Consider the following 20734-nt stretch of genomic DNA (forward strand, 5'->3'; position numbering starts at 1 on the left):
ATTGTTCCCCAGGATGCATTTCATTTTCTGTCTGACTTTCTTTCTTTTCACTCGTGAGGACTGCCTGGGTCTCAGTCCCTGGGCCCAGACCCAGACCCCTCCCTCCGAGAAGACCACTCGGCCCCCTTAGTCTGCCAGGACAGGGGGTGTTTGCACGCACATCCGGCCCCTTGCTGATCCTGCTTCACTCGCTTCCTTTCCGCCTTTTTCTCCTGGTTGACTGAGCTGCAGGCAAATGTGACTCATGCAGCAGCAAAGCTTTCCCTGGAAAATGGGACAAGACTCCAGTGTACTTAGAAGTGCTTTCAGCCTGGCAGAGCCCTGTCCATCCACTCCTGCCTTTCATTCTCCAGGTTAGGAAACTGAGGGCCTGAAAGCTGGAAGACAGACGAATGGATGATACGGTATTCAGTTTCCGTAACATCCCGTCTCCACTGCACCATCTCTGCAGCTGGCTCTCCTCCTGGCCCAGCACCCCCTGCCACCCGGCTTCTGCTCTCCCTGTCGACCCCGTCTTTCCTTTCAAGTGAATGAAGTGGTCCAGCACCAGGCAGCTTCCCCTCTTCTAGTTCATCGTTTGCTGCACACCTCTCAGCAAGGTGGACAATAGGATTGTGGAAAAGAACAACTGAACCTTCAGTGCAGGGATGGGGATGCTAGGTAATGTGTGTGTTACACGTTAGACTAGAGAGATAGCCCCTGGAGGTGCCGTGATGCGGGATAAGGAAGAAAGCTGAGCGCACTCTGAGGGTTCCTGACTCTGTGGGGGCTGCTGTCCTCTTTCTTTCTTTCTTTTTCTTTTTTTTTTTTTTTGGCTGTGCCTCACGGCATGCGGGATCTTAGTTCCCGGATCAGGGATCAAATCCATGTCCCCAGCAGTGGAAGTGCAGAGTCTCAACCAGTGACCCACCAGGGAATTCCCTGCTGTGCTATTTCAACATCGTCCAGGCTGAGGCCAGGGGGACCGTGGTGGAGTTAAGATTCTCAGGTGGCCGCAGCTGAGCACTGCGCCCTGCCGGCCAGGGCGGGGTCTCAGCTGAGCCGGCAGATGGCAGAGGGAGCTTGGCTGGATCACGGAAGTGGTTGATTCTGACCAGGTTGGATTCTGGAACCCTCTGGCCTGCGAACATGACTGAGGTTTCATTCTGGACCACTTTGGCCTAGGAACATGAGTTAGGTTTGATTTTGGAACCCTGTGGCCCGGGAACGTGACTGAGGTTTGAATGTGGAACCCTCTGGCCTGGGAACAGGACCAGGTTTGAATTTGGAACTGCCTGGCAGGCTGCAGGGTAACTAAGCCATGCTTGGGGAGCAGCCTGAGACCAGGAGAGACGCCAGGTGTGCTTGTAAAATGCAGACTCCTGGGCTCCAGCTGTCTCTGATGAAGGGAGCTTAGAATCCGCATCTTCACAGAACCACTCAGGAATTCTTAACACATACTTAAATTTGATTGCTCCAATATTAGAAGAAAGCTTCTGATTTGAGGTTCATCGATTTGACTCCTAAACCCACCAAGTGTTACCTACCTGGGCGCTTCCCTGGTGGTGCTGTGCCGTTAAGAGTCCGTGCTCCTAATGCAGGGGCCCCAGGTTCGATCCCTGGTCAGGGGACTGTTATAGATCCCACATGCCTCAACTAAAGATCCTGCAGGTGGCAACGAAGATCCCGCGTGCCGCAACTGAGACCCAGCGCAGCCAAATAAATGAATGAATGAATGAATGAATAAAAATACGTGACTGCCCTGAACAACCTACTTAACTTATCTAGGCCTCAATTTCCTTAACCCTAAAATGGGAACAACAGTACTCCCGTGTGCTGTGGGAATGAAATGTTTCAGTGAGTGTAAAGTTTCCAGTGCGTGGTCAGTACTAATAAGTGGTAGCTATCGTCATGAGCAGCTGTTTCCTCTGTGCAGGAGTCGGGGTGACAGAGATGGGCAGAGGAGGAGAACATTGACCGTGCCCTGTCTCCACTGCATCCCTCAGAGGCATAAGAGCAATCGTGTAGCTGGTACTACTTCTGTGCCAAGCACTGTTCTAAGCAACAGAGACGTATAACCCGTGTGACCCTTTCAAGATGCTCACGAGAGAGGTGCTATTGTTAGCCCCTTTTTACAGATGAGGAAACTGAGGCCCAGAGAGAATGAGCGACTTGGACAAGGGCCCACAGTCCAAGTTCTAATGGGGGCTGAGATTCAATCCCAGACACCTGGGCTGCTCAGCCCTGCTGCTCCGCCCTACCCCCTGCCCCCTCACAGCAGCTGCCGCCTGAAAGCAGGGAACCTCCCCACCTACCTCTCAGAGAGAACTGAGTCAGAAGCTGCAAAATCTACAAAAATACAGAAATGTTGTCTGTTTTAAGTTGTTCAAATATAACTTCCATCGTGTGAGTTGCACTGAGATAGAAGCAAGACACGAAATCTGTTTTAAATTCATACAGGTGCAGGCTGCCCGCCTGTTGCAATGGAACATCCGTTTCAGCATCTACTGTGCAGTGAACTGTGCTAAGCAGTGTTAGGCACAGAGATGACAGGTAATAGTACCCCCCACGCCTTCGAGAGGAGGAAAAGGTTGCAAGACACACGTGGAAATCCTTCTAGAACAAGCTGAGCGTGGTAAATCCTCCAGGAGACATTGGCCTGGAAATGGTTGATGGAGAGAGTCTCTCATGAAGGAGGCTTGGCGTCTTCACTCTCTCTGCTCTCCCTGCTGTACCCCATCCGCTCCCAAACACTGCACTTACATGCCAGTGACTCCCAAACTTATATTCCCATCTGAGACCTCCCATCTGAGTTCCGGACCCCAACTCCAGCTGCTTCCTGGACATCTCCACTTGGACATCTCAAGGACCCCTCGAGCTCAGCCTCTTCCTCCTTCCCCAGAGGGCTCCTCTTCCTGGGCTCCCCATCCATTTGGCTGTTCAGAGCAGACCCTTGGGTACCACCATTCGCTGCTGCTGCTTCTTACACAACCAGTCAGCTGCGTCCAACTGGTCTACCTCCCAGACCTCTCCCCCAGTTGACTACTTCCCTCCAGCTTGCTTCTCCCCACCACCTGGCCCAAGACTCTACTGTTGCTCACCTGGACTCTTTAAATACTCCTGACCAGTGTCCCTGGATGCCTGTTTGCCCCTTTCCAACCCACTTTCCATCCTAAAACTGGAGGGATCTTTTCAAAAAGCACATCTCATCATTCCATTACCCTGCTTAAAATTCTTCAGTGTTTTCCCATTGCTCTTAGGATGAAATTTTAACATCTTAACATGGCCTCTGCGGCCTCTGTGGTCCACCCCTGGCAGTGCCAGTGTCTGTGGCATCACCCTTCCCCTTTGTGCTGGCCCCAGTGGTTTTATGGCTCTTTTCTGCCTGGGGACCTTTGCCCTTGCTCTTCCTTCTATCTACACTGATTTCCCTGCCTTTACCTAACTAATTCCCACTCATTTCCTAGGTTTCTGGGTTGATGTTATAACATGGAAGCCTGCCTATGTTTTTTGTTGTTTTTTTTTTTTTTAATAAATTTATTTATTTATTTTTGGCTGTGTTGGGTGGGTTTACGTTGCTGTGTGTGGGCTTTCTCTAGTTGCGGCGAGCGGGGGCTACTCTTTGTTGCGGTGTGCGGGCTTCTCATTGCAGTGGCTTCTCTTGTTGTGGAGCACAGGCTCTAGGTGCGCGGCCTTCAGGAATTGTGGACGCGGACTCTAGAGCGCAGGCTCAGTAGTTGTGGCGCATGGGCTTAGTTGCCCCGCGGCATGTGGAATCTTCCCATACCAGTGTCCCTTGCATTGGCAGGCGGATTCTTATCCACTGCGCCACCAGAGAAGCCCCCTGCCTATGTTTTGAGGGTCAGGAAACATAGGCAAGTTTCCATGTTATAGTAGCAAGTGAATAAATCATTAATTGTACAGCAGGCTGTCTGCCGTCTGCCCCTCCTGCTAGAATGTAAGTCCCGTGAGGGCCAGGACTGTGTCCTTCTGACTCTCCACCAGCCCCAGAGCCTTGAACGTAATGAGGCTATGTTCAACTAATGTTTACTGAGTGAATATATGGAATATTTGAGTTAGGCCTTGAGGGATGGTGTATAGTTTTCTATTGCTGCTGTGATAAATTGCCTCAAATTTGTGGTTCAAAACCACACAGATTTATTCTCTTACAGTCCTGGAGGTCAGAAATCTGAAATGAGTCTTATGGAGCTACGATCAAGGTGTTGGCAGGGCAGGTTCCCCCTGGAGGCTCTGAGAGGAGAGTTTGTTTCCTTGCCGTTTTCAGCATCTCTTGGCATCTGGCCCCTTCCTTGCATCCTCTAACCTGTCGATCCCGTTTCCTGGATCCTACAGCTCTGATTTTCCACCTCCCTGTCTAAGGACCCTTGTGATTTCATTGGACCCACCAGATAATCCAGGATAATCTTCCCGTATCAAGTTCCTTAACTTAATCATATCTGTAAAGTCCATGTTGCCATACAAGGTAACAGTCACATGTTCTGGGCACTAGGACGTGGACATCTTTGTGAGGAGACCTTATTCAACCCACCGCAGATGGATGTACCAGTCTCAATGCATTTGCAAGTGTAGATAGAGACATGGTAATTTATTCTAACGTATGCTAAGGCGCTCATTGGTGTTTTGGGGGGGTCATGATCTTATTTGTAATATACATGCTTTTCAAATATAGATATTAAAATGACTCAAACACGTGTGATAGTCAATCAACGAATGTTAATTTTAATATATTCTTAGCATGGCGAAATGATAGAGAAAGGTGAAAACTGCAGAGAAAAGGGTTATAAATTGAGCAGTCTGTTTAATCGTGACCTGTCAGAGTGAACTGTTTTTAGCATCCCTGCTCCTCTCCTGCCTGGAAGTGGACCTAGTTCCCCCTTTTGCGTGTCTTGTCCCTTTGTGTATGACTGCCTGGGGTTTATTGAATCAAAAGATTTGATGCTGCATAAGAGAAAATCCTAGCCCAAGATGCTTACAGAAATGTAGCACTCTGTCCTTTAAAGACATATGGCCAAGGCTTCCAAATAACACAAATTTCATTCCAAGAAACTCAGAGAAGCCATGGATAAGAGCATTGAACTGAAGGGTGGAAAAGGCATCAACACAGCATGAAAATGGACCAATTTGTTCAGAGTCTCAAAAAAACAGAGGCTGGGAGGGTCTGCAGATGAACCCCAAATAACTTTCATAGTTATTCCAGAACAGACCATTTTTTTAAATGGTTGTGCACCCAAAACTGAGAAGAAGCAACCACCTCCAGGCAGTAGTAGTTGGGGAGGCTGGCATGACGAAAAGGCCATCCCTTTCTTCGATAGGTGTATTGCTAGGTTATAAGTCAGGAAGACGATTGTCTACTCACTGTATGTGGATTTCCCTGAGGCCCTTGACAGAAAGCCTGAGTGATGTTCTTATCGACAAGATAGAATAATACGAACAAGGGATCGTAGTGCTGGGTAGGCTTCTTTCTCTCGCGTGTAATACATTTGTTTCTCTTACACCTAATTTCACGAAGATGTGAAACTGTGGATGGATGGGTGACTGGCTGGAGCCCCGAAGGTGTTGATTAATAGGAGGGGGTTTCACCTGAGTGCTGAGGGGAGGATGTTTCTGGTTCCTTGGCCATTTACAGCCCCTGGAAAGTGGTGGGAACCTGGGAGCCAGTGGAAGGGTCCTGGGTTGAACCAAGTGGGAGCTTGAGACACTGAATCCTGTTGGAGAGACACAGAAAAATTGTCAGGAGAAGCTGAAGCCACAGCCAGGAAAATGGTGCCAAGAAGGAAGGAGAAAACTGGGGGGGGGAGGGATTTAACTGGGACAGTGTGAGGCTTTATACTGGTATGCCATAAAATTAGAATTAAATCAAATTTAACATAAAAATTTAGATGAAGTAACATAACATAACAACACGACATGTACACGCTTCCCTGGAAGGATGGAGCAGGGAGTGGCGGACGTGACCTACTCCTCTACTTCGTGAACCTTCTGCTCGAGCAATGAGGTCCATCCTGGATACTAAAGTTTAACAAGAATATTGACAAACTAGCAAGTCTAAAAGCAGCCAGACTGAAACAAGTCTTGAGAAATAGATAAGTGCTTTCGGCAGATGTCTGAAAGGCCAGGCCAGAAAACGGCAGCTCTGTTTGTTCTGATGTCGCCCTGGAGGCGCGAGCAGAACAGGTGGGTGGAAGCCGCAGAGGCCTCACGGTTTCCTCTCCACTGCCACCCGCTTCTTACCTTCAGCATCGTGCGGATGGCCGATCCTACACCCGCGCTTCTCCAGCAAGGTTTTCACTTCCTCGGCCACATCCAGATCTGGTAGCCCCATGTCCGAACCTCCATTCTGAGCATCCTACCCCAGGCCCTTCTTGCCTGAGTCACGGCATGGAGCCCAGCCGTCCTCTGCCCCATCACCATCTCATCTCACCACGGTCAGCGCCTGCTGGCTCCCCTTCCCCTTCGCCCAGCTCAGACTCCACGGTCTGTCTTTATAACCCCCCACCCAAGACCACCTGCAAGTTCTCTGCCCCTCTCCCTCTGAAGCACCCCTGGCTACATCCAACCCCGTTCAACCCTGATCCCTCCTCCTCTACTCCTGCACCCAGGAGGCTCCGAGTTACAGGAACAAACCACATGGCCAGGCTGACTCTCCCACTTTAAATTCATGAACAGAATCCTCCCATGCATTCCAACATCACTGGAAGATTCTCCATCTCCCACCAAGGCTCCTTTCCCACCCTCAGGTTCACGCCTACTCCCTGTTTTTCAGACCAAATCTACTCATCCCCTCCAGTCTCTCTGGGTTGCAGGTGACACCCACGTTTCTTTGACAAAATGCAAACGCCTCTCAGCCTCTCTCCTCTCCCTCCACTAGTCTGTAAATGTACCTGTGTCTGTGCCAGTGGGTCTCAAACAGAAGTGGGGGGACCCCTCCCCAGGGACATTTGGCAATGTCTGGAGATGGTTTTGGTTGTTACAACTTGGGGAAGGAGGGTGCTCCTGCAATCCCGTGGGTAGAACCCAGAGACGCTCCTAAATGTTCTACAATGTACAGGACACCCCCAGCCCGATGAACTGCCCAGCCTCAAGTGTCAATAGCACCAAAGTGAGAAACTGCTCTACACCAGCCGTCCTTCACTTACTAAGAGAAAGCGGCACATCGCTGTGTGTTCCCAAGTCAGGTCCGGCTGCTCGGCGCTCGAAAATCAATACTCGAGAGAGACAGATGTTGGTAGAAAGGAAAGTTGCTTCTCAGCAGAACGCCAGCCATCTGGGGAGATGGTGGACTCAGGGTCCCCCAAAAACCATCTCCGAAGATTCTGCTCGGCCATGAAAGTTCTTAAAGGGAAAAAAGGGAAGTCATCTCAGTTAATCATAGAGATGGGGGATCCGAGTGGCGCTGCGCCCCACTGTGTGCAGGCTCGTCGACTTCCTGGGCTCTTTCTTTAGACGCTATCTCGTTCACACAGTTTGCTTTTGAGATCACTGCAGGGGAAGCTGGGGAAGAGATCTGATTATCTGTTAATTACTTCTTCATTTCCACTTCTTTGACCTAGGGAAAGAGCCAACAGATTAGGCGAGGCGTTGTGTGATCAAAAGGTTTGAAAGGTGTGCTAGGGCCGGAGATGAGTAGAGCGTGGGGGCGCCTGGTTTGAGGTTCGTGACTAGATAAAAGGGGCCTCCTGCAAAGAGCTCTTTCCTGCAGAGCTGCCTACATGGGGGTTCTGCTGTGTTTTGGGTGGCACAGTTCATTGTGCAAGAAAGTCCCATGCATCACAGGACATTTCGGATTCCCCGTCCCTGCCCGCTAAATGCGAGTAGAGCCCCCAGCCCAGTCACTGGGGCAAAGGTGCTCCACAGATTTCCCAGCTTCCCTTATGGGCAGAAACACTTCCTGGCTGAGAACCACTGTACGTGGATCGGATGGTGGTTGACATTGTATCCCTGTCACTCGGGGACTGCATGAAACAAATTTTTTTTCTCTATTTTAAAGAATTGAAACAAAGTTGAATATTTTAATGTCATTCACCCAATATGTCTATGCGTATTGGCTTAACTTCCTAAATCCAAAAAGAACATACTGTCTGCTTTTCTCTAACATTTTTCTTTACCACTGAACACAAATACATCAAAATAAGACAGGCCTTTAAATGTATCGTACTAACCAACAAGACATAAAGTGTTTGGGAAGGTTGAATGTAAATTTATTAGAAAAATGCATCCCTTGTGAAGCTCTTAGAAAATTGTAGCTCATAAAAATGTGAGTATAAAAAAAACTGTAGCAAAAGGAGGATTACTTATCTTAAAGGATTGCTCAAAGAAAGCAATCTTCTCACGTAATTGGAAGTCATTTAAGCGCTCAGCCGCTGTCTCATTGTTTCCTTTATAGCCCCTGGGTCATCTAATCCACTTTTTTACCCACAAGGTTCTAGAGCTGACTGTTCTTTCTATTTAATAGCATTCTGGAACCCGGGTGTGGATGGGCCCATGCTTTGACCCAGTATTGCCTTTTGGATCTCTGCCTGTGGGCGTGAAGCCTTCTCCCTGTAAAAGAACAGACTCTTTTTATCTTTTGGTCCCTGAGTTCCCTGGCTTAAACTATCAAATTCTATATTAGATTCTGTTGGAGGAGGGACTTCCCCGTGGTGGTCCAGGGGCTAAGACTCCATGCTCCCAATGCAGGGGGCCCGGGTTCGATCCTGGTCAGGGAACTAGATCCCTTGTGGAATGTTTTACAAGTATTACATGTGTTATGATAGAAATATATATAGGGCACAAGTTTATATGAGTGGTGGAGCAAGTTACTTGGAATGAGCTAAGTTTTAATGTTTATTAGGCAACCAGTGATAGGTGAGTGTGTGCGTGCACACACACGTGAACATGCATATGTGTGTTCATGCATGTGGAGGGTTCATCATTCTAGGAAGATAGAATGGTGTGAGAAAGGCTGGGAGGTTTGAATCTTGGTGTAAAAGTAATTATTTATGTCCAGAGAGCTGCAAAGGATAAGGCCAGGAAAAAAGACAAATACCTGACCATTAGGAACATTTTGTACCGTATTTTCAGATTTTGGTTGTGCTTGTATAAGTAGAGGGGTATTAAAAGTACATGAAATTAGAAGGTGACAATTTTTTATTTTAGAAAGATTACTCTAGCAATAATGTAAAGGAAACCATGCCATCAATGTATGAATAATAAATTAATAATAACCAAAAAAAATGATTCTGTTGGAGGAAAAATTAGAATAAAAAGGTTAAAAATAAGTTCCAGGCTGGGGTGTGCAAGCATTCCCCCTAGCAGAGGCCACACAGAGCAGTAGCACAATGTAATGAACACAGCCAGGGACCAGGGCAGGCAGAGGGCAGTTCCCAGACAGCTTCTGCCACTTTCTAGAGGGTCCTCAAGCTGGTAAGTCATCCTCTGGGTTCTCCAGGTGACCACCTGAGCAGACCAGGCTTTTCCGGTCCTGCCCTTGAGACAGAAGTCCTTTTGGGTCACTAGCTGCCCATCTGGCAGAGTGCGGGTGGCAGGCCCCGAGGACAAGTGGAAAGGAGAGCGATGCCCAAAAGAACGTCCCCTACCCTGAAAGAGAAACGGAAACAGTGCAGCCCAAGGCCCTCAGCCCCGAGGGGCAGCCCTTCCCGCAGCACACAGATAAATTCACCAAATTCTCACCAACTGCGGAAGGCAGAAAGCCCGCCTGGACATTTCCAAGGAACCCGGAGAGGTGCTGATGACGCAGGTGGGGACCATCACCGCCGCCCCACCCTGTTCTCCCTGCCCCCTCCTCAGCCACATCTGGATGTCTTATCACCACACCTGGTGGCTTCTCTCCTTTGCCATGCAGGGACACTGGGTATAACAGACTTTTACTAGGGTCTGGGGGAATAGTGGGAGGGGTGACTAGGGTTGTCGGGCGAAATACAGGATTCCCAGTCAAATGTGAATTTCAGATAAACAAATACACTTTTAGTATAAGCATGTCCCAAATATTGTCTGGGACATCTTATACTGAAAAAAAAAAAATGTTGTTTATCTAAAATTCAAAGGTGACTGGGCATCTGTATTGATACCTCCTACGTCTGGCAACTCCAGGTACAGCACTGGACAGCAGCCACATCGTGGGGCATCCCTGCACCATCACTGGCCACCCCTCATCACAAGGATGGAGGACACCCCTGCCACATGGCTGGGTATCCCTTCCAAATTCCAGGCCTCCTCCCACTGCCTTTCTTTTCTTCTCTGAGTCTCAGCGACCTCCCCAAACAAACACAGCAAGACAAAACCTTCTGTGTCTTCTGCCGAACCGGAATTCAGAACGCAGTAACCTCGGGGAGGCATCAGCTCCCTTTCTCTCCCTGCAGACACTGGCCTGGGTGCCCTGAGGAGGGGGGCCTGGCCTTGTCCTGATAATCAAGACCCACTAATACACTTTCCTAAACAGAAGAGCAGCCCGTCCTGAGATGAATTTGCTTCCCTCCGTTACCATCCCCACTTCAGCCCCAGTCACACAGAGATGCACAAATTCAGAATCAGCTGCTGTCATTGTTTCCTGAATAGTGATTTTTGTCTTGCCCCATTAGAAGTCAAGGAATGGAGTTCAGCTAGAAGCAGAGGCCAGGAAATAGCAGATGGTGTCTCAGACTAGGGGGACTGTGCCCATGCTAAACAGGAAACAAGAAGAATACAGACGGACTCAGGAGGTTCAAGGAGATGGAGTGGGACTTCCTTTGTGCCAGGGCTTCTCACATCCCCAGGCTGCGGATGGGCCCCTAAAGGCCCTGGGCTAGTCCAGGGAGAGCAAGGCCACACAGGGTTCCAGACTTTGCACCAGCAAGAGCTCTTTCATTACCTTACTCTATAACCCATGTAATATGAAACACTTTTGTCTGAAGAACAGATGACATTTTAAAATAATTTATTTCACCATCTTTATTTTTTTATTTTTTAATAAATTTATTTATGTATTTATTTATTTTTGGCTGCGTTGGGTCTTCGTTGCTGCGCGCGGGCTTTCTCTAGTTGCAGCGAGCAGGGGCTACTCTTCATTGCGGTGCACAGGCTTCTCATTGCAGTGGTTTCTCTTGTTGTGGAGCACGGGCTCTAGGCACGCAGCCTCAGTAGTTATGGCGCGCAGGCTCAGTAGTTGTGGTTCGCGAGCTCTAGAGTGCAGGCTCAGCAGTTGTAGCTCGCGGGTTCTAGAGTGCAAGCTCAGTAGGTGTGGCACATGGGCTTAGTTGCTCCGTGGCATGTGGGATCTTCCCGGACCAGGGCTCAAACCCGTGTCCCCTGCATTGGCAGGCGGATTCTTAACCACTGAGCCACCAGGGAAGTCCCTCAGCATCTTTATACTCAAAGATACACATATGCAAATCAGAGCTTCTGATCAGCATGTTATAATTATTTTTCCCTTGCTGTTTCCAAAGTGATTCAATTCCAACCAAAAACAGAGAAACTGAATATTTTTACATGGGTCAAAGACTGTGAAGACTCTAAGGTTTTACCCTATTTGCAAGCAAGCTCACCTGGTTCATTCTAAGTAACGAGTCAGCCTGCCGTGGTTCACGGATGGGGGCAGAAGACACAAGCCTCCTGGGTCAGAGGCAAAGGACTTTGTTACCCCAGCAATGGCAGCAGCCAGTGTGTTAGCAGTTTATAGTGGGATTTCCCCCGGGCCCTAGTTCCCCCGGGGGGATGTGAAGAGGGCCAGGGGTCATCTGCACACACGGTGGGGTGCATTACAGGAGAGGAACCCTGAGCCTAGAGAACCAGAATCTGTACAGTGGAGGCAAGCCTGCCGCCCCCAGAGGGAGCCCATTCTGCACCCCTCTGGACAGGCCACCACCCCGTGGGGAGATGCTCTGTCTTCCAAAGCTGTTGGCTCTGTAAACATCTTTGTGAAAAGATAGCTCAGAGCCAAGGGAGCTAGTCCTATGCTTACAAGACGTTCAGAAACACGAGAGACCATGGAAAGCTGCTTCCTAATACATGGTGGATACAGTCTTATCTCAAGGAAATATATAAATGTGCAAATATTTTAAAAATACAGGCCAGGGACTTCCCTGGTGGTGCAGTGGTTAAGAATCCGCCTGCCAATGCAAGGGACACGGGTTCGAGCCCTGGTCTGGGAAGATCCCACATGCCACAGAGCAACTAAGCCCACGAGCCACAACTACTGAAGCCCACGCACCTAGAGCCCGTGCTCCACAACAAAAGAAGCCACCACAATGAGAAGCCCGCGCACTGCAACGAAGAGTAGCCCCCGCTCGCCGCAACTAGAGAAAGCTTACGCGCAGCAACGAAGACCCAATGCAGCCACAAATAAATAAGTAAGTAAGTAAGTAATTTTAAAAAAATACAGGCCAGGACTTCCCTGGCAGTCCAGCGGTTAAGACTCCAGGCTTCCAATGCAGTGGGTGCAGGTTCGATCCTGGTCAGGGAACTAAGATCCCACCTGCAGCTTGGCAAAAAAAACAAAAAAAACAGGCCGTCTTTGCTCCTCGTGGATTGTTACTAATACCGTCCAACGTTAGCTGGACATGCCTCAAGCATATGATCCAGGCCAAGAACAGAGACAGAGTTCCTGAAACTTGAAGCCCTTCTATAGCGAGGAACCTCTCAGTTGCAAGAAGTAGAAAAGTAAGCTCAGATGTGCTTGGAGAATTAAGGAAGCTGATTAGTTGACATATTTGAAAAGTCCAGAGGTAGGCTTTTCTTAGGAGCTCTGCAAGGTCAGCCCAAATGAGATTTTCCCATCCCTCCTCACTGCCTTCTCCAGTGTCTGCTGCATTTTGAGGGCCGCACCCTCCCACCCCTGCCCGTCCCCCACCTGTGATCCCCTGTGGCTGCCAGCCACTTCCGGGTACACGTGCTCCGTTTGTGTCCAGCAACAGCGAGCATCTCTCCAGTTAGACTCCAAAGGAGAGGGAGGGGTTGCCATTCCAGAAGTCCCCAGCAAGTAGCTCCTCGAGCTTTAATGAGCAGACTTGCTCTTGTGCCCATCCCTGAGTCCGTCACTATGGCCAGAGGATGGAACTGGCTGGTTGGCTTGGGCAATCCCAGCTCTCAGGATCTAGGGACGGAACAGGGTTCCCTGAAGCCGTGTGAGGGAGAAGTGGATGCCTAAACAGTATTCCACGTGCATTGCCAAGAGGAGGGGGAATGTTTTTGTTTTTTACTTTAAGTATAGTTGATTTACAATATTATGTTAGTTTCAGGTGTACAGCAAAGTGATTCAGTTATACGTATATATGTATATATCTATATTCTTTTTTTTCAATTCTTTTTCATTATAGCTTATTACAAGATATTGGGGAATGTCTTCTACAGCAGCTGTTCATCAAAGCACTCTCTCAGAAATCAAAAGCCGTGGATCAGGGTCCTGGGGTACACAGCATCCTCCCACCTGGTTGCTGTGCACTGGCTGGCCATTTGGGAGCAGCAGGTGCGGTAACCTCAGGTGTGTTGCACTCACATCGCTCAGGATAGGATTGGAGTCCAACTCCCCTCCGATGGTGTATTAGTTTTTTTGTTAGTTTGTTTTTTTGTTTTGGGGGGGTTTTAACTTATTTATTTATATTTATTTTTGGCTGCGTTGTGTCTTCGTTGCTGCATACAGGCTTTCTCTAGTTGCGGCGAGCAGGGGCTACTCTTCGTTGTGGTGCACAGGCTGCACGTTGCGGTGGCTTTTCTTGTTGCGGAGCACGGACTCCAGCATGCGGGCTTCAGTAGTTGCGGCACGTGGGCTCAGTAGTTGTGGCGCATGGGCCTAGTCACTCCGTGGCATGTGGGATCTTCCCGGACCAGGGCTCGAACCCTCATCCCCTGCATTGGCAGGTGGATTCTTAACCACTGTGCCACCAGGGAAGCCCCGGTGTATTAGTTTTCTAATGCTGCTGTACCAAACCACCACAACTTAGTGGCCCAGAACAACACAAATGTATTATGTCATAGTTTCGGAGGGCAGAAGTCCAAACAGGTCTTCCTGGGCCAAAACCAAGGTGTCCTTTGTGGAGGCTCTAGGGGAAAATCCATTCTCTTGCCTTTTCTTGCTTCTAGAGGCTGCCTGCACTCCTGGGCTCTAGCCCCCTCCCCTATGCGAAGCCAGCTATGGCCAGGAGAGTCTTTTTCCCATCATATCACCCCAACACTCTCTTTTGCCTCCCTCTTCCACTTTTAAGGACCTTTATGATCGCATTGAGACCAGATGCGTAATCCAGGCCAGCTGACTGGCAACCTTAATTCCCCTTGGCCGTGAAAGGTAACACAGTCACAAGTTCCAGAGGTTAGTACGTGGACATCTTTGAGGGGCTGTTATCCTCCAAAAGGATAAAGCTTTCTGTTTACCTGTTTAAATACATCATCTTCTTTCTAGTCTTTGTAATCTCCACCCCTGGAGAAGCAAACTGCTCCCTTCTTAAATGTAATGTGTTCTTCTATCATGACTGGAGAAGCAAACTGCTCCCTTCTTAAATGTAATGTGTTCTTCTATCGTGACTTACTTATGAATCCTAATTTCATTGCTTTCATGATGGAGCAATTTTGTGAAAAAAATTGGCTTTAATAGCAAACAAATTGGGTACAACTGATGACAGTCTCCTCTGGTTATCTGTATGTTCAGTTCCCGTTTACTATTTTTATTTATTTTCTCCAATCCATCTCAGGTTTTTTACAAAATTCAGTGTTGATTCAGTGTTTACAGTTGTGTAGCGCGCCTCCCGTCATTCTTTCGTCTTTGAAAACTCCACAATTCAGCAACTACATTTTTGCAGTGTCAAAACCTCAGCCGCCTGTAACAGTTTCAAATGGTACACGGTGTTCTGACATGGAGCATTTCACCTGAGTATGTGGGCGTGTCTTCTCTTTCCCTTATTGTGACTCAACGGAGCGTATAATAAAGAAAAACTTGTAGGCAGGTGGAAACAAGTGTCTTAAGTATAAGCAACACATATGTTTTGCTTAACAAATGTACCTTTCTTTAACGTTATAATGGACGGGAATGAGCTCTGATGAGTCATGCCTCCTGGAAGCAGCCGTTTTGTGATACACACCATCTGTGAAAAGAGCATGTGCAGAGTCTGCTTGGTCAACTGTGTGGGAGTCCCAAGACCACCCTCAGGCTCAGTGATTCGCTGGAAGGACTCACAGGACTCAAGAGCTCCTGGTCTATTCCAGTGAGAGGATACGGATCCAAGTCATCAAGGGCAAAATGCACACGGGGCGCCGTCCAGGAAAATCCAGGCCCAAGCTTCTAGGAGCCCCTTCCCACTGGAATCATACAGGGACACACTGAGTTCCCCCAGAAATGATGTGTGACCACAGGTGCAAGGTATTGCCAACCAGAGAAGCTCACCTGAGCCTTGGTATCCAGGGTTTTTGCTGGAATCCAATCACATGGCAATTAGAGCATCTGCATGATTGATCTTAGCTACGCAGACTCAGGGCCCAAGAGGTTAAGCGGACCCAGCGTGGCCCAGGGTCTCAGACGCAAAATCACTCTGGTGAAGCAGGATATTTCAAGGGCTTGGTGGTATCTTCTGGGAGCCAGCCAAGGGCCAGTCCTCCTGAAGACAGGCCTTTCTTTGGAATGTGCAGGGTTTGGACAGCCCCGGTCTGCTGCGTTGCCCCTTGACTGCCCACCAGGAGATAGTGTTATGTGACCATTATTTTTTTTGTCTTTTTTCAGCTTTATTGGGGTATAATTGGCAAATAAAATTATAAGATATTTAAAGCACACACCATGATAATTTGATATACGTATACATGATGAAAAGATTCCCACCATCTAGTTAATTGACGCATCCATCTCCTTGCCCGTTGCCTCTTGTGTGAGAACATTTAAGTTCTCTCCTCTTCGAAAATTTCAACTATACAATATAGTGTTATTAACAAGAGTCACCATGTTACGCAGTAGATTCTCAGACTTTTTCATCTTATAGCTGCAAGTTTGTACCTTTTTACCAAACTCTCCCTATCTGCCCCCCAGCCCCTGCTGGAAACCAGTTTTCTGCATTACATATGTAATATTCAAAGAATATAGAAATATATAAAATAAAAAGGGGCTTCTCCCCCTATACACCTCGAGCCCCTCAAATCCCCTTCTTGAAATAACCAAAGTTATATCTTGGAATATATCCTTCCAAGAACCTTTTCTAAGCATATATAAACATTATATATATATATACATACATACACACACACACACACACACATAGTTTTAGGATTTCTTTTTTTAATGGGGTCCTACTGCATGTCTTCAGCTAACTTTTTACTTATATCTTTCTTATGGCCACCTATAGCTCTATCTCATTCTTTTTAAAGGTTGTATTTCATGCTGTCGATAAAACAATTTATTTATGTTCTCCCACTGCTGAGCATTTTGGTTACTTCCCATTTTTTGTTGTTTTCTTTTTTTTTAATTTTTATTTATTTTATTTATTTATTTTTGGCTGCGTTGGGTCTTTGTCGCTGCACACGGGCTTTCTCTAGTTGCGGCGAGCAGGGGCTACTCTTCGTTGCGGTGCGCGGGCTTCTCATTGCGGTGGCTTCTCTTGTTGTGAATAATGGGCTCTAGGCGTGCAGGCTTCAGTAGTTGTGGAACATAGGCTCAGTAGTTGCGGCTTGCGGGCTGCAGAGCGCAGCCTCAGTAGTTGTGGCGCACGGGCTTAGTTGCTCCGCGGCATGTGGGATCTTCCTGGACCAGGGCTCGAAACCGTGTCCCCTGCATTGGCAGGCAGATTCTTAACCGCTGCGCCACCAGGGAAGCCTGGTTACTTCCCATTTTTGCCCTCACAAATGATGCTGTAACAGATATCTCTGCACACACTCTTTTTCTGTCATGTGATACTTTTTTTTTTAACCCCTAAGGTGAACTGTTTTCTTCCCCCTAAGCTGAGCTTTTGAGAAAGCATTCACCAAAAATTTAAATGTAATTAAACATGATATCTAAGAGTCCACAATCAGATAATAAGAGAGAGAATCCATAAACATTGAACACGCATAGGATCCAGGAGGTGAAGGAGATGGTCAGTCTGGGATACGCCCGAATACAAGTGCGAGGCTCCCAGGCGGCTGCCTTCCTGCTTGAGGCCAGAGGACCTGGGCTCCGACAGGTGCTGCAAGCCCCGCGGCCCAGGACAAGTCACTTAGCCTACCTGAGCCGCATTCCCCTCATCTCTAAAACAAGGTCAGTAATCACACCTACCTCCTGGGGTCGTCATGAAGATGAAACAGAACGAGGCAATGTACAGACACACGCAAAACAAGGCAATGTACAGACACATCTTGTTGCCCCATCCTGGAACCACCTTCCCAAGCACATATGGAGAGATTGTGAAATGCTAAGGCACCAGCTGTCACCTGGGGGAGGTTTCTCTCCTGACTGAAGATGAAGCCACGATCTGAAACATGAAGATTCAGATTCTCGCATTTATGCTTCTTCCAGAAATAGGCAGCCGCGCGTGATGAGAGGTGGGTGGGAGCTCTACGTTGCCCTCCCACACTTTCAGTGCCAGGTGACTCTTACAAGGAAAGCGAGCGTTTATAGAAGAATCCTGCCACCATGGAAACGCTTGGCACACGATGTTATTTCTAACATCCCTTACGTTCGGTAAGGGACCTCTGTGTCTGACGACGGGGATGCCTGAAAGCCTTTACCGTGGCCACTGCTGGATCCAGGCAGATGCACTGCGTTGCTCCACGGGTGCCATTCACAGTATCTCGAGGGAGTGGCACTCCCTAGAGTCATGCAGAGCAGCAACCTGACTCTGCACAGTGGCTCCCTATGGGGGTGTTGCAGAGCCTTGCCCTGGCCTGTGCACTCTCGACTAGGGTGCTTCCGGGGTTGTCTGCCACCCGCGAGGATGCACACTGACGTCCAGCCTACACAGACACACCTGCCACACTGCCTGTACCAAGGTAGCTTAATCTTTTCATAGTTTATTGAAGTATAGTTGATTTACAATATTGTGTTAATTTCTGCTGTACAGTAAAGTGGTTCAGGTACACATATGTATACATTCTTGTTCATATTCTTTTTCATTATGGTTTACCACAGGATACTGAATACTGTTCCCTGTGCTCTACAGTAGGACCTGTTGTTTATCCAGCCTATATATACTAGTTTGCCTCTGCTAATCCCACACTCCCAATCCATCCTCCCCCACCCGCCCTCCCCCTTGGCAACCACAAGTCTGTTCTCTGTGTCTCTGAGTCTGTTTCTGTTTCGTAGATAAGTTCATTTGTGTCATATTTTAGATTCCTCATATAAGGGATATCACATGGTATTTGTCTTTCTCTTTCTGACTTACTTCACTTAGTATGATAATCTCTAGATCCATCCATGTTGCTGCAAATGGCGTTATTTCATTCTTTTTTGTGGCTGAGTAATATTCCATTGCATATCTGTACCACATCTTCTTTATCCATTCATCTGTCGATGGACATTTAGATTGTTTCCATGTCCCGGCTATTGTGAATAGTACTGCTATGAATATAGGAGTTCACGTCTCTTTATGAATTAGAGTTTTGTCTGGATATATGCCCAGGAGTGGGATTGCAGGATCATATATGCTAAAGTATTTTCAGGTAATTCCAGAAAATGTAAAAACCTGAACAATATAACCAGCAATGTGATCACTATTTTTAACCTGTGGGATCTCAGTTCCCCGACCAGGGATCAAACCTGGGCCCTCGGCAGTGAAAGCGCGGAGCCCTAACCACTGGCTCTCCAGGGAACTCCCTCTATTTTTAATAAAATCCTTAGTATGTCCAGCTGTCCTTCTATCATCATTTTAATATCTGAAAAATGTCCTTCAAATGCAGAAAAAATATCGTCGATCCAGAAGATCCCCGCTGTGCCCGGTTAACGCTCACTGGCCAGATGGTCGCAGTGTCTCCGGAAGAAGTGGAATTTGCCAAGCAAGCCATGTTTTCAAGGTTGGTATCTGCTTTAAGATTGGTTTGCCCAGAAACATACAGTGTAAGAAGCAGAGGTCGGGGCTATGCCATTTGATGCCTCTGAGGTGATGACAGTAATGGTCTGAGCTGTCCTTTGGTGGCAACGCTGCCGTCTGACGCTGAAAGTCTTGGTCGCCTGAGGGGGCAGCAGAGGCCACGCATGTGACCTTGCAGTGGGCTGTCCGTGCCTTTGGAGAGCGCCCCATGCTGGGGTTGCAGGCACTGTTCCCTGCCTACTTCCAGCCTTTCACAACGGCCCTGCCTTGGAATGGAGAAAAAGGGGGCTTTGTAGTCCGGTCAGTACAGCAGACATTTGCAAATGTCCACTCTAAGCAGAGCTCGGCACCAGAAGTGACAGCAGTGTTCCTTCGTGTGGGCCCCTCACCCCTTTTATAGCCGAACCACTTAGGATGCAGCTTTCGAACTGCCCCCCACCACCTGCTTCCCAAATTGGATGCCCTGGAGGTTACACTTCAATGAAAATTTTAAAACGACATCCCGGGAAATCAGCATGCATGCTGCTAGGGTCAAAATGAGTGACACAGGAGCCCCGGGAAGCGGGGGAGGAGATCAGCGTTTGCAAAAAGTGAGAAGGGTGGTCCTGCAGGGGTGCTGGAGTCTGTCTCCGTGGGTGAGGAGAGGGTCTGTGCAGGGGGAGGCCTGAGGTGGAAGGTCAGAGCTGGAGTGAGGAGGGGCGGGTATCCACATGGGGTGTGGGCTGGCAGATTGGTACTTGTCTAAGTTAGTGGGAGAATAACATGAAAGCAGGTGGTAAATTAGACAAGCCATCCGCATCCCTATGGAGATGGGATGACTGTACGTACAGGGGAATCATGAAATAAGTAAACATACAGCAAGTCCCCGACGTACGAACGAGTTCCCTTCCGCGAGTGCGATCCTAAGTCCAATTTGTTTGTTAAGTCCGACACGGTTAGCCCAGGTACCCAACTAATACAATTGGCTCCACAGTACTGTACTGTAATAGGTTTATAATACTTTTCACACAAATAATACATAAAAAAACAGACACACAAAAGAATAAAGAAAACATTTTTACACTTACAGTACAGTGCCTTGAAAAGTACAGCAGTCCAGTACAGCAGCTGGCATCCAGGCGCTGGCATCGAGGGAACAGGCAAGAAGGGTTACTGACTGGAGGAGGGAGAGGAGGTGGGAGGTGGCAGAGCTGAAGGATCGCCAGCAACAGGAGACGGAGGGCAAGTGCCATTTCACTCACGCCCGACGCTGACGGCACACGTTCTGGTTCCCTGCTGGATTCAATTGTTCACATCTTTGAAAGTTCACAACTTGAAGGTTCGTATGTAGGGGACTTAGTGTAGTAATAAGTAAACACAGAGAGAGGAAGCCTGGTTTCTCACCGCCGTGGAAGAAAGTTAGCAACGTGCACAGGAGGACACTAGATCAGCCTGGAATTGGATCCATCCACACGGACTTGTGGTTTTCAATATACAGACAGAGAGATAAATGGAGATGCGTGTGTCTGTGTGCCTGTGCGCATCTCAGCTGTCACTCTTTAGTTCCAATTTCTCCTCTTCCACGTTATGACGGGCAGTGAGATGAAGTCAAAGCCGCAGGAGACATTTGCATTCATTAAGCTCGTTTCCTATTTCCCACATTACCGCAGGTAACAGTGTTGCCAGAATTTCCACTACTGGATAATGTGGGTCCCTTTACCACACGCATCCAACCACCTTGTCTTTACCTTCTTTAAACGCTCATGGTCAGTCTCCTAAGGTCCTTCCAGCATCCTACTGCCTGGACC

The 20734-nt window shown here is 48.2% G+C and overlaps 1 protein-coding gene across 4 annotated transcripts in view; it reads left to right on the forward strand.

Annotated features, from left to right (window-relative positions):
* CREG2 (cellular repressor of E1A stimulated genes 2) overlaps nucleotides 1–20734 on the forward strand; it is a 73488-nt gene that overhangs the window by 14818 nt on the left and 37936 nt on the right. For all 4 annotated transcript variants that reach the window (XM_060027259.1, XM_060027262.1, XM_060027260.1 and 1 more), the window contains exon 3: nucleotides 18817–18930. In XM_060027259.1, the coding sequence (XP_059883242.1) occupies nucleotides 18817–18930 (114 nt within the window). The remainder of the gene's footprint in view (nucleotides 1–18816; nucleotides 18931–20734) is intronic.

This window comes from Delphinus delphis, chromosome 12 (genome assembly GCF_949987515.2).
Source record: "Delphinus delphis chromosome 12, mDelDel1.2, whole genome shotgun sequence".
NCBI classification, from domain to species: Eukaryota; Metazoa; Chordata; class Mammalia; order Artiodactyla; family Delphinidae; genus Delphinus; species Delphinus delphis.